This window comes from Plasmodium coatneyi, chromosome 12, assembly GCF_001680005.1.
Source record: "Plasmodium coatneyi strain Hackeri chromosome 12, complete sequence".
Lineage (NCBI taxonomy): Eukaryota > Apicomplexa > Aconoidasida > Haemosporida > Plasmodiidae > Plasmodium > Plasmodium coatneyi.
This window is the reverse complement of record NC_033567.1, coordinates 3617518-3630202: the sequence shown is the minus strand read 5'-3', so window position 1 is coordinate 3630202 and position 12685 is coordinate 3617518. Positions and strand designations below refer to the sequence as shown.

Below are 12685 nucleotides of genomic sequence, written 5' to 3'. Positions count from 1 at the left end.
CGCAAACTAGCGCGTGCACATATGAATACATGCGAAGCGATTACATTTACATGAAATCATCACCGTGCCCTTTTCCTCAAGCCCTCCTTCTCTGTGGCGGAAAAAATTCCATTACGAGGTTGACGTAAACCATAAAATGTGAAAAGTGGAAAAACGAATTGCGCGTGTATTTCCCCCTGCTTAAATTGAGGATTTAAAAAAAAAAAAAAAAAAACTTTGCTAAAAAAGAACAGCCAAGCATAATCGCATAAAAATAAAGCCTTTCTCCATTTTCAAAAGACAAATATAATTTAAAAACGGAAAAAAGAGTCTCACCAATTATCACAAATTTTTTCGAACGCTTCCCTGCTTTTGGAAAGATTAATTTAAACGAAGCTTTTCATTTTGGCACTTAAGTGAATTATCATAAATGAATGTTATGTGAAAAAATTCCCGAAGGTGATTCCCAAAGTAGCAATCGCAGCGCAGTGTTTTAAAATGGCGCAAGTTCAAGTTCAGAAGGTAGAAGAACTCACACCATGGGTAAGAACAAAAAAAAAAAAAAATTGAGTTGCGAAAAAGTGGTCACCTATAAATGGAATGACGTTGAGAAGTGTCATGTGCATATGCTCGCTTGGGTTATTCTCTTGACGCAGTGACAAACTGAACGTCGAATTGTGCACAATGGTCGTAACAGATGCGAACGTAGTCGTGTGTATGTCGTTTCCTTGTAATTGCCGGGCGTAGAGTGATAAAAATGAATTCATTTTTACGTTAAAAGGAGGGAACAGAAAAACCCAATGGGTAGACTATCTCCCCGTGTGTAGCATATTACGTTTAGTATATTATATGAACCCGTCCGATGAATGCATTATGCTCATCAGATACTCCTATGAGTGTGCACGCCTACATGGGAGAGCACACACCAGCGTATAGTGAACCAATCGTCCCTTTTATCTTCACCCAATTTACGTGTACCCCCCCACGTAGGTGGAAAAATACAGGCCAAACGTGCTGAACGACATAATTTCGCACGAGCAAGTCATATCCACAATCCAAAAGTTTGTGGAAAGGGGAGAATTGCCCCACTTGCTGTTGCATGGACCCCCAGGGACAGGAAAGACATCCACCATTTTAGCTGTGTGCAAGGAACTGTATGGTGAGGCACGAAGTTCCTTTGTATTAGAATTGAACGCATCCGATGATAGAGGAATAAGTGTAGTTCGAGACCAAATAAAAACATTTGCAGAATCGAAAAATCATTATAATACGTGCGAAAGGACTACGCTAAAATTAATCATCTTGGATGAAGCAGATCATATGACCTACCCAGCACAAAATGCCATGAGAAGAATCATGGAAAACTATGCTAAGAATGTCCGCTTTTGCTTATTATGTAATTATGTAAATAAGATAACCCCAGCAATTCAATCCAGGTGCACCTCCTTCAGATTTTCTCCTCTCAAGAAGGAATATATGGTTAATAAAGCTTTAGATATTGCTAAATCGGAAAACGTGGACCTCACGAAAGATGGATTGGACAGTCTCATACATGTTGGACGAGGAGACATGAGAAGAATTTTAAATTGTTTACAAGTCGTTTCATTGAGTCATAAAAATATGACCATCGATCAGAAGGTCATTTTGTCTACGTTAGACATACCTTTACCGGAAGAGGTTAAAGAAATATTAGGGTATTTCACTAAATGTACCATGAAGGAATCGTATGAATTTGTTACCAAATTACAGAGCATTAAGGGATACTCCATAAAGGATATTATGGTGAACCTGTATGAATCCATTCTAAATTATGATTTTCCGGACTCTGCCGTGTGCTTGTTGCTTAAAAATTTTGGCGAAATAGAGGAAAGGTGTTCCTCCGGGGCTAACGAACAAATCACCCTATCCGCCCTTATCAGCGCATTCATAGAATTCAGAACTGAGCTCTTTAGAATGAAGTACGACATGAATAATATATAAATGGGAGGACCATTGAAGTAGGGTGCCAAGGGGAGCCCAACGTGGAATGACAAACTCGTCCTTTCATATAGTAAAAAAGGGAAGGATATCCATAACATGCCTTTTTTTCCTTAATTCTTTTTATTCCCCTCCAATTGACAACGCCATATTAACAGTGCTACAATCATATGCACCAACGGACGAAGGAAAAGTCAAAACGGGTGAACAGCCCTACCCAACTTTGTATTTTCCCTAACAAGCATTTGTTCTTTTTCTCGAAAATGGGGCAGTGATCACTTGGGCCACTTGGTATGAAGAAGGGATTGGACACACCTGCGCATGCACGCGTTTGTACAGATATGTGTATATGCACCTGCCCATGAGGAAGCCATTTTAATCCCACCCGCGTAGCAGGATGTTGCTTCATAATGACGCATTTATGTCTCGTTTAATTTGTTAAAGTCAGGCAGATGGCCTTCTTTAAATGTCCTTCCAGTGTCACACCGAGTATGATTATGCGTCAATGCGTCATACACATTTTGACATTTTTAACCGACGCTATGACACTTGATTTTTCGCCTTTTTTTATACCCCCGAGTGAACTCCCCCCTTTTTTATCCTCCTTTTTTTTAATTTTTAAAGACACAACGAAAAGGTGATATTGCTTCCGTGCGATATGTCACGTTGTCTTTATCGCAAAACGTAATTCCCTCGTGTGCGGTTTGCCCAATGAATGCACTCATTTTCTATGAAGTGCCCTTTGCGACTCCTCCGACAGCCTGGTCATGTTGAAGGTATACCATACCCCCTCTTCATCACTACGCAATGTTGCAATTGTACTTGTGCCATGTTATACACATAGAAAAGATACCACTATTTAAAGAAAATATCCTCGCGCAGAGGACCTTTTTATTTATTCACTTCTCATATGAGAGAAGCTTTCATTCTTTTCTCAAAATTGCGAATTCATCATCATATATTTTTTTCCCCCCCTGCGCTATGTTACATTTTTGAAATATTTCACACTTCGAAGGTGTGCCTGTGTGTCCCCCAACATAGCTCACTATTTCACCATTTAAGTAGTACCACTGTCTATCCCAATGTGTTAAAACGATTGCGATGTTTATATAGTACAATGATACGCATATGGCACTCTTAGGGGCACAAAATGTTATTCATACCTTCGTGTGTGCGTTCGGATGAACTCACATCGTTGGGGGAAAAACATATGTACGCTCATTTTTACACACCTCCGGCGGTTAAGCAGTAGCACTGTAGGATTTTAAAAAGGTATGATGCAGCTCATTTGCACTGTTTCCTCACAAATGGAAACATTCGTGGGAATTATTAATCCGTTTCTAAAAAATGGATAACTTCAATTTATTGGAGAACCCCAACAAACATTAATGTTCGAATAAAATACTCGCAGAGGTGATAAAAGTTTAAGGAAAAAAAAAAAAAATGGCTGTGCACAAAAAAAAAAAAAAAAAAAAAAAAATATGCATATGTAAATAACATATACATCGCGAGCTAGCACCTTCCAAAGGCACTTCCGAAATCGAGAGTGAAGCCCTCACCGAAATGAGGAACCTTTATGGATGAAAGTACAGCACAGCTGCCCCCTGCGAAGGAATGAAAAGGGAACACACGATTACATGCCTTTGGGGGAGGGATTATTAATATTAACCTTTTGGAACATTGTTAGCCGTCCGCTTTTGCCAAATAGCGATTTGTTCTCAACTGTGCCTGCGTTCGAAATTGCGTTATTTGACGTAGACGTGGATAGGTGCCAACACACACGCACGTGTTGACCTGCGATTAACCGAACATCTTGGTGACCATACGAACGTACCGTTGCAAGTTTGCGTGTCCGCCAGCGCGACGCACACAAGAGTAAAACCCGAAGGATGAAGGAGATAAAACAAGCAGACGTGAAACTCTTCCTGGAGACGTACTACACGGATAACAGCTTGAGTGACGACCTGAAGGATGTCTTCGATTATGTGGAGAGAAATAAACACAAAGGAAACTTTCACAAATTATTTGAAGATTATTTGGAGGAATATAATAAAAAATTGTTCCAAAATGAAAACTTCTTAAAGGAGAACATAATATACGACTATGAGTACGTAAAGCAGTACAACAGCGAGCTGCCAGAAAAGGCAGGAATAAATTGCAACAATAAATATCATTGCTATGTGAAGTCCGTTAACAGCATCGATGATGATTACAAATTTTTAGGACTGGATACAAGTGTCATATCAGAAAATATAAACAAAAAATTATCCTTATTTTTGGAGCTCTTTTTAATGTACTCCAAAAAACTCAACTTAAATATTGAAGTGAGTCCTATACTGAATATGAATGAAGAGGAGTGCTACATTTTCGGACGCATTTTTACAGACAACGAAATTAACATAAGTGAATCGAACATCATTTTGGAGGGCAGTTTAAATTTGAATAATGGAGACAAGGCGCAATTACTAAATTTAAATCATATAAAAAATATATGTTGTTTTTTGGGGCAAATTTTAGCCATCAAGGGAAAGAAAGAAATAAACCAGTACAGTATCAAATATTACGTGAGCAATATTTACGCTGGGTTGCCTACTCATTTAAATATAAAATTGGAGAACACTGCATTTTTGTTAAAACATTTTAATGGAAACGAAATTGAAGAGGATAACAAATGTGCAGAAGACAGAAGCGACCAGAGTAAAGTCCTACAATTGTACAATGATGATAATATACACATAATGGTTTGCAATGGGTACGTATACACAGACAATGAATACAGTAACAATTTGGACAATTTTTTAAAAATCGTAAACGAAAAATTACCACATGTTGTTTTAATTTTTGGGCCATTCCTATACATTCGTAATTTCAGTGAGACAATTCAAAAAATAGGAGATATCAATGTGATTTATGAAAATATTTTTAAAAAAATTATCAACTTGGCAAAAAGTGAGCTTCTAGAAAAAACACATTTCTTCATTATCCCATCCATTTATGATTCGATCAATGTGTACCCTCTGCCCCAGCCTCCCTTTTTATACGAAAATAATTATACCAACATATCGAACGTTCACTTTTTATCAAACCCATCTTATATTTATATAAACGAATTAAAGATTGCCTTAACGTCATGCGATGTCATTTATAACTTGAGTAAAAATTTAATGTGCAGACCAAGTGAAATGAAGGCCTTCTACTTATTTGAGCAGATATTAAGGCAACTTTCTTTCTTCCCATCCTACCCCTCCGAATTTAACATTGAAATTACCAAGTTTAAAAATTTACTGTTCCATCCGAACAGGCTGCCAGATATATTCCTCTTCCCTTCCTACACAAAGGAAAAGTCCTACGTTAAGGAGATACATAAGAAACTGTTTATCTGCCCATACTCTATCGATCTCAGTAACGCGCAACCGTGTAATTTTTTTTCTAACATTTATATCCATCCACCGGTCGAATCCCAGGAATTGTCAAAAAGGGTCATCCTCGAAAATGTCTTCATTCACAACAATAAGGTGACGCAGAACGAGTGACCCAGCGGGAGTGGCCCCATTGGGATACAGACGAGATGCACAAATGATCCAGGCTGCCCCGCAGTAGGGGCGCCATTGACAAATGGATCACACCTCCCCTAATAGGGGGAAGCCGATCAGGGCAGTGTTTCCTATATTTTATTTTTTTCTACTTCCCTACGTTTTTTTTTGTCTTAACGAGAGCGCTTACAACCATGCGCAGAAATAAGTACACGACACATGGTACAAACTACATCCTCTATATTATACAAACGTGGGGCTTCACATTTTGTATCCGAAATTCGTTCGGTTCCTTTTTCCCGAACATACGTCATGTCACCATTGTTACGCTTTTTAAAACTACCCCCCGAATTGCGCTGTCACTTTACAGTGTTTTTTTTAACTGCCCCTTGGCATAGCACGCGAGGAAATTACATAAATACAGAAATGCATATTATGTTCTTTATAGTAGTATGTTGCTTCTTTTTTTTTTTTTTTTTTTTCCTACTCATTAATTTTTTTTCAATTCCGTTTTTTTCCTTCTCAACCATTTTAAACGCGAACACAATATTTGAAGGAAACGTGTCGGCTCGTATTTCCCAATTTAAGGATACTTCAAATTGGAGCAAAAAAAAAGGGCATAAAGAAAGGCATTTTTTTTATTGTACCTTCCATTTTTTCACGAGTTGAGAAGACCCAACCCCCTGGACATTCGCCGCTTCGTCCGTTTTTTCCATCTTCTCCAATTTTTAATCTCAAAAGTAGAAGAAGATGATCCAAACAGGGGAAAGAATGAAGTGAAGAAAAATACCAAGTATGTTACATAAGAAATGATATACATAAAGGGAGCCGAAATGAATTAATTGTAGCAAATTTTTTTTTTTTTCTGTGAAGAAATCCATTAATGTTTTCCGTTATCTTTGCAAAACGGTAGATGTTAATTTACTATAAGATTAATGAAAGAGGGGGGTCTCGGAAAAAAAAAATGTAGTCCTGTGGAGTGACATTCATTAAACTGAGATTCAGTACCACAGTTGCGCAGTTAAGAGGTTACTTGCATTTTTGTCCTGACCTGAAGAACGTAAACCGATAAGCGAATTATCATTTCATATGTATTACGCGCAGCAGGGGGATGAGTTAGGAAGTACGTGCCTTGTAACATATGCAGGAGGGCGCATACACATGCACCCCCGCATCTGACAGCTATTGCAAAGTGATAAAACTGTGTACCTACCTATGCAAATAAAATATCCTAGAGGAAAAACGCAGCAGCAAAGTTCACATATATTTCTACACACAAACACCGACCCCTGTGTCACCCTATTCAATTCCCATTCACGAATCAACGAATAATGAATAATAGACACAACCAAGATGAATACAGCTTGAGGAGAAGCATCAACAACACACTGCGTAACAAATCGAATTTACTTAAAAATGGGGGAAGCAGTAGTCAAAAGAGTGGCTTAAAAAAATTTGTCCCAAATATTGACAATTTAAAAAATGAAAATAAAATAAAAACGGAACAAGTAGACAAATTAGATGATAGCTTAAATGACAAAAGTATTCAAGAGTTAATAAAAAAAACGATAAACTTTGATTTACAAAATGAGAAAAAAAAAAATGATAATCATTTTAATGGAAACAAAATTAATAAAGCTTTTCTTCCCCATGGTACAGAAAAAAACATAAGCAGTAACAATTTGAATTTACTAAATTTGGAATACCTACAGGCAAAGAAGAATGATAATGATGATGATGTTGTTATGGAATCTCCTCAAAAGAAAAAAACATCCATAGATATTTACGAATTAAACAACATAAGTAAAAACATCTTCTACAATAAGAAGACTACTTCTTCGGATGCTCACTTCTTACCACTGACTTTGCCATTCTTTACAAATAATGAGAAGCAAAAGAAAATTCGAAAACTGTTCCTCAATAAGGAACCGTTCTTTTTCTACATCCAGCTACCCAACATGCTACCTGCCCTTCTTCGAAACGAGGAACAAAATGAAAATAAAGACAACGTAATAAACGAGCGAAGGCGGCAACAGACGGGTCGCAAGACGGAAGAAAAGGAACAAATGCAAATAAAAAAAGAAAAAAAAAACATCCAAAAAACGAACAACAGCGCATACGAACTCAGCAATGTAAACACACTACCCAATGGTAAATTTGCAAAGCTAATTATTTACAAAAATAAAAAAATTAAAATGAAAATTAACGATATCTTATTCGATGTGGATGAAGGATCAGAGTGCACTTTTTCGCAAGAAATCGCTTGCTACATAAAGGAAAACTCCGAATTTATTTTTCTCGGAAACTGCGACAATAAACTTGTTGCAACTCCGAATATTGAAAGGATTATAAATAAAAAGTGACTCTTTTTTTTTTCTTTTTTTGGGTGTGCGGGGTTTTCCCCCATTTTGCGTTGCATTTTTCGTAAGTCTTTTACTTTGCAAACAGGGTTGCACCATTTGCGTTACTTTGTGTGAAAGGTCCCTTCTTAGCAGTGCCTTTCATGAGTATTTATTTTCAAGGCGGGGATCCCCATTATTTTTTTTTTTTTTTTTTTGTCACAATTCGTCTCACGATGAAAAAGCAATATACATCAAATGGCTAAAAATGTCTTCATCATAATGCACCCCACCGTACGCATATGTACGTATATGTGAGCAGATATGCACACATGTTCGCTTTCCCCTTTTTGGCGTGTTTATTTAGCTACCCCTTGTGGTAAACCCAGTTGCGGGAAAATGAGGCCACTCTACACCGCACACAAAAATAAAACATGTAAGAGAAAATATTTAAAAAATCTTCCGTATTATTCCAGCCGTATAGGCCAATATGTGCCGCTGCCACGGTTGCTATTTTTGCCATTTTTACCATTTTCGCTTTATACATCCCTGTCGTCCGCCCCAATGGTGCAAGGAGGTATAAAAACATAGTACACATACTTCCGCACAGGAACCTATGTGTTTTCCCCATGTTCGCGCTGCGCACACTTGAATTAGGAAAAAAATAAAAAAAAAAAGGTAAGCCATTCAAGGTAATTTTTAGGAGGTTTTTTTACTAAACATTTCTGTCCTAAATATGGAAAAAATATATCCCTCAATTATTTTAAACAAATGCGCAAAATGAAAATTACTGCGATGTGATCTTCCTTTCGCTGATGATACACCGTTTTATTATATTCATTCAATTTGTCCTTTTTGCGTGCACATGGTACAATCACAGTAATAGGCTTTTTTCCGTTTTGCGTCCTACAAATAGTAAACCCGTTTATATAAGAATGTACATAATGTGTAAAGCATATAATCATTCCCACTAAATGTGCAGGTGAAAAAAAAAGAAATGGGTGCCCTATTATAATTGTCATGTGCTGAAGGTATACCGATAGTTAAGTGATTTAAAAAGGAGGAAAAATTCAGCAGCGAGTGTTTTCAAAGAAATAAAAAATATATATATTCATAAGAAGAAAATTTCATAACTTACATACCCTCATGTGTAACACTCCTTTTCACTGACTCATTTGTGTTGAGCCTTATATGAGCATTTTTCACTTAAAAGCCCATTTGTCAACGGGGCGATCATTGCGATAAATATTGGAACTGTTTTGGCATCCCTTAGATTAAATCTTCGCCGCTCCATTGTATTTTTGTGATTTAAAAATTGTTTTATTTCTACGAAATTTTTTTTTGAGCGTTTTTTTATTCATATTTATGTATAGCTGTTTTTTTTTTTTTTTTTTTGGCATATGCCCATTTGGATAATTTTTTTTATTTTTGGCGTATTCACATTTGAATAGCACTTGAGATACCATGTTTTAGTTTTTTTTTTCTTTGTAACATTGTTCCGTGCGCAGATTACACACATGTGCACACGTACTATCGTTTAGACATGTATGTATGCCTATTTATACACATACACATGCGCGATAGCGTGAGGGAAGCGTGCCACTTCTACACACGCACAGTCAAATGCGAAATCTGATGATACCTTAAAATGAATAGCGACGGAGTAACTAATGAAGGAGGCGTTGACGAAAGAATTAAAAATGTGAAACATTTATTTTGTAAGAACGAAGAAGAAATTAAAAAAGTAAATGAAATTATTGAGGAGGCGGATAAAGTATTGTACAATTTTGCCGTAAACGATGAGGGGTACAGCAAATATAGTTCCCTGGACCAGGAGTCCCACGTCTATTTTAAAAAAGTTAACAATGTAGACGTAGGAAAACTGACCCTTGTCTTCCACGACGCCACCAAGGTATGGAGCGAACAAATCGTAAATAAAATTTTTGAGTGTCACGAGACGTGCCGCCACAAAATGCTCCACGCAGATTTGAATAACAAAGGCATATCTGAAACTTCTACCCATGCAGCTCGAAAAGTTAATAGAAATAATATGGGACGAAAATGGAACCAAAAAATTTGACTCTCATTTTATAGAAGGTTAGGGGAAAACAAATTTGCACGTTGAAATGCCCATTCATGCTGCGTAATTATTTCTTTTTTCTTTTTTTTTGTTCATTTGCGCAAATTTGAACTTCATCCTCCCCCGCTTTAAAATCCGCACCAAACTAGGCAAAATTCTACGCGTGTATAATGAAGACCTAATCCTACTGCAACAGAGCTATAAGGGAACACTAGGAAACGAGGGAAGATACTTTTACATTCTTGCGCACAAAAAAAAAGTAAGGAAAAGAGTTTTTTCTTGGTGCTATTTTTCCCAACCGTGTGGATGCGTCAGCACAGCGAAAAATGTATGCACTGGAAAATTGGCGCCAAAAGTGTATACCCAAATGTGTATCCAAATGTGTACGCTGAATTGTGCCCTCCCACATATATGCCTCTCAAACCTGCATTGCGCCAAACCCTACCCCCGCAGATAGACAAGGACACCTACCTAATTGCGTGCGCCTCCATAAACGTCAACGATCATAAGAAAAATCAAAGCACGTTCACAAACCCTTTCATCAGTAGTGCCAACTCCTTTTCACTGGACATTGAATGTGACGAAAAAATTAAAAACTCCTCATTACGAAAAATGTTTATTAATGTGTCTGGATATTATATAAGGAGGGAAGGCGCCTGCCTGAATTTTACCTACATTTCTTCGGTAAGTTGTGTAAAGAGTGATACACGTTCTCCCTTTTTGGAAACAAATTGCTCGTCTCCGCTTTACACATCATGAACGCATGTGCATACCGTAGTGTGTACCCGCGTTGACAAAAATGGAATGGTATTATAACCATTGCGTTGGTTTGTCTTGCCCCCTTCATTTGCCCCCCCTATGACCACAACCCTTTTCCCCAGATCGAACTTGATACGTCCCCTTTGATTCCGCAATTTATCATACGAAAAATTAAGGCAAGTAAAATGGCCCAACTGAAAATATTAAAAGATCACCTCTGAGAATTAACCTTGTAAAAAATAAACCGCATGTGTGTAGTATATGTTACATTGGTATGATTGCTAAATTAACATCGTCATTTTCGCTCCATATTTTTTTTTTTTTTTTTTTTTTTTTTGCTTATTCATTTTTAATTCACTTTTGTAATTGCAACATGATAAATTTTTTATTTTTTAACATTGTGTAAGCAACAAATTTTTGCTTTCATCCGATTGAGACACGCACCCTTGTTTATGGGCATAAGTGTACGTCTCTCTTCGGGGAAACTCCAATGTGTCATATTCATATTCATGTGTGAATATATGAACGAAAAAAAAATTTTGTCATTCATTGAATGGTACAAATTCGATTCATAATTGTAAAACAGTATGTTTCAAAAAAGTAAAATTAACAAACTGAAAAAATTTGCAACGAACGCTTTGCATAAGCGCTCAAGAGAGGGAAAAAAAAGGAACGCGGAAAATGCACGAAATATGTGTACAAATCACTGCTGTCCCACTTTTTTGGACTCTTCATTCTCAACCCTTACGGAGGCCGCTTTTGCATGTAGACACAATTATCCTCCCATTGCACGCGTTGTGAAACACACCCCAACGTAGGTAGCATTTCGTTTTTGTTCACTCGCGTGGGTACTTGGCCGGATATATCATTCACATTTGTGATAAAAAAAGGGGGCTTCAAAAAAGTCTTCTGATACTTTACATTTCGCACTAGTGAACATTGTCGGGAAAAATATAGTCACTCATAAAATCGGCATCGCTGTTTGGTAAAGACATGTGGTTAACCGGATTTATGCTGTACATCTTTTTTTTGCATTTGTCAAATTTTAGGCTAAAATAATTCTGAAGAAGGAGGGGAAGAGAACAAACAGGAAAAGCGTTACTAATCAAATAGAAAAAATGGGCAGGTGCGAGGGCACAACCATGGGAACATCGCCGTCAAGTACGCGCATAAAGCAGCAGGAAAGGGAGCTCTTATGTGCGTTCTTTAATATTCTCCAGCAAGCACGCACATGAAGAGGCATACGCTCACATGTGTGCTCATTCATTTGGCATTACGTCAAAAAGTAAATTCTTAAAGTACAAGCTTGGGACTATTAACAGGGCGAGCCACGTATAGTGCGTTAACGTTTTCCTGTTTTTTTTTACAATCATTTTGACGTGAAGGGGGGCTATCAAAGTAGTATATATTATCTTTTTTGCAGGTACGTGGTGTCCAGGGTTCTTCGAATTTTGCGCGTTCTTTCTTCTGATCGTTCGAAATATGAAAGGGGGTGGTGGTCTGGTGGTAACCAGCTCCTGTTGGAGGCAGACCCCTTGAAGTTGCAAAGATGTCCACTGCTGCACATACACCTGTGCGAGTGTACTTAAGGCATGGGCGCGTACAGTGGGGATAATTGCACACAAAATTTAACACGCTCTTTTAAAAAATTGGTTATATAACTTTTTGCACAGATTGAGAGTAAAATGGCCAGAGAATGGAAACAGAGCATGCAATCGTTCGTTACGTACATGTATGTAATGACGTGTCAGCAAAAAAATAAAATAAATTATATATACCTTAAATAGTTCGACACGTATTTTGACAAAAAAATGCCACTTTTGAAATTACGAATTTACAATTTCGCATGCTTCCGTGGAAATATGTAGGAACGTGTACGGCCTCTTTTTTTTTTTTTTTTTTTTTTCTTTCTCTCCCCGCTTGCCTGTTACTTGGATTGTGAGCAAAATGGGTTGAAGTATGAACCAAAAAGGAGAAAACGAAAAGGCAAAAATGAATGGCGATAATTAGCAAAATGT

The 12685-nt window shown here is 37.3% G+C and overlaps 5 protein-coding genes across 5 annotated transcripts; 4 read left to right on the top strand and 1 right to left on the bottom strand.

Moving 5' to 3' along the window:
• Nucleotides 1-131: 131 nt before the first annotated feature.
• On the top strand, nucleotides 132-1959 carry PCOAH_00044790 (Replication factor C3; the record flags this gene model as incomplete). Its single annotated transcript, XM_020061263.1, has 2 exons — nucleotides 132-522; nucleotides 970-1959. 2 exons carry the CDS (start codon nucleotides 478-480, stop codon nucleotides 1957-1959), a joined length of 1035 nt encoding a protein of 344 aa, XP_019916542.1.
• A 1886-nt stretch (nucleotides 1960-3845) lies between these two features.
• PCOAH_00044780 (DNA polymerase alpha subunit) lies at nucleotides 3846-5489 on the top strand (the record flags this gene model as incomplete). Its single annotated transcript, XM_020061262.1, has 1 exon — nucleotides 3846-5489. The coding sequence occupies one exon, from the start codon at nucleotides 3846-3848 to the stop codon at nucleotides 5487-5489; it is 1644 nt and encodes a 547-aa protein (XP_019916846.1).
• Nucleotides 5490-6820: 1331 nt separating this feature from the next.
• On the top strand, nucleotides 6821-7852 carry PCOAH_00044770 (Uncharacterized protein; the record flags this gene model as incomplete). Its single annotated transcript, XM_020061261.1, has 1 exon — nucleotides 6821-7852. The coding sequence occupies one exon, from the start codon at nucleotides 6821-6823 to the stop codon at nucleotides 7850-7852; it is 1032 nt and encodes a 343-aa protein (XP_019916453.1).
• Nucleotides 7853-9476: 1624 nt separating this feature from the next.
• PCOAH_00044760 (Uncharacterized protein) lies at nucleotides 9477-11062 on the top strand (the record flags this gene model as incomplete). Its single annotated transcript, XM_020061260.1, has 5 exons — nucleotides 9477-9740; nucleotides 9856-9925; nucleotides 10058-10167; nucleotides 10362-10592; nucleotides 10790-11062. 5 exons carry the CDS (start codon nucleotides 9477-9479, stop codon nucleotides 10886-10888), a joined length of 774 nt encoding a protein of 257 aa, XP_019916755.1.
• A 534-nt stretch (nucleotides 11063-11596) lies between these two features.
• PCOAH_00044750 (Uncharacterized protein) lies at nucleotides 11597-12040 on the bottom strand (the record flags this gene model as incomplete). Its single annotated transcript, XM_020061259.1, has 2 exons — nucleotides 11597-11728; nucleotides 11945-12040. The coding sequence occupies 2 exons, from the start codon at nucleotides 12038-12040 to the stop codon at nucleotides 11597-11599; spliced, it is 228 nt and encodes a 75-aa protein (XP_019916922.1).
• Nucleotides 12041-12685: the final 645 nt, after the last annotated feature.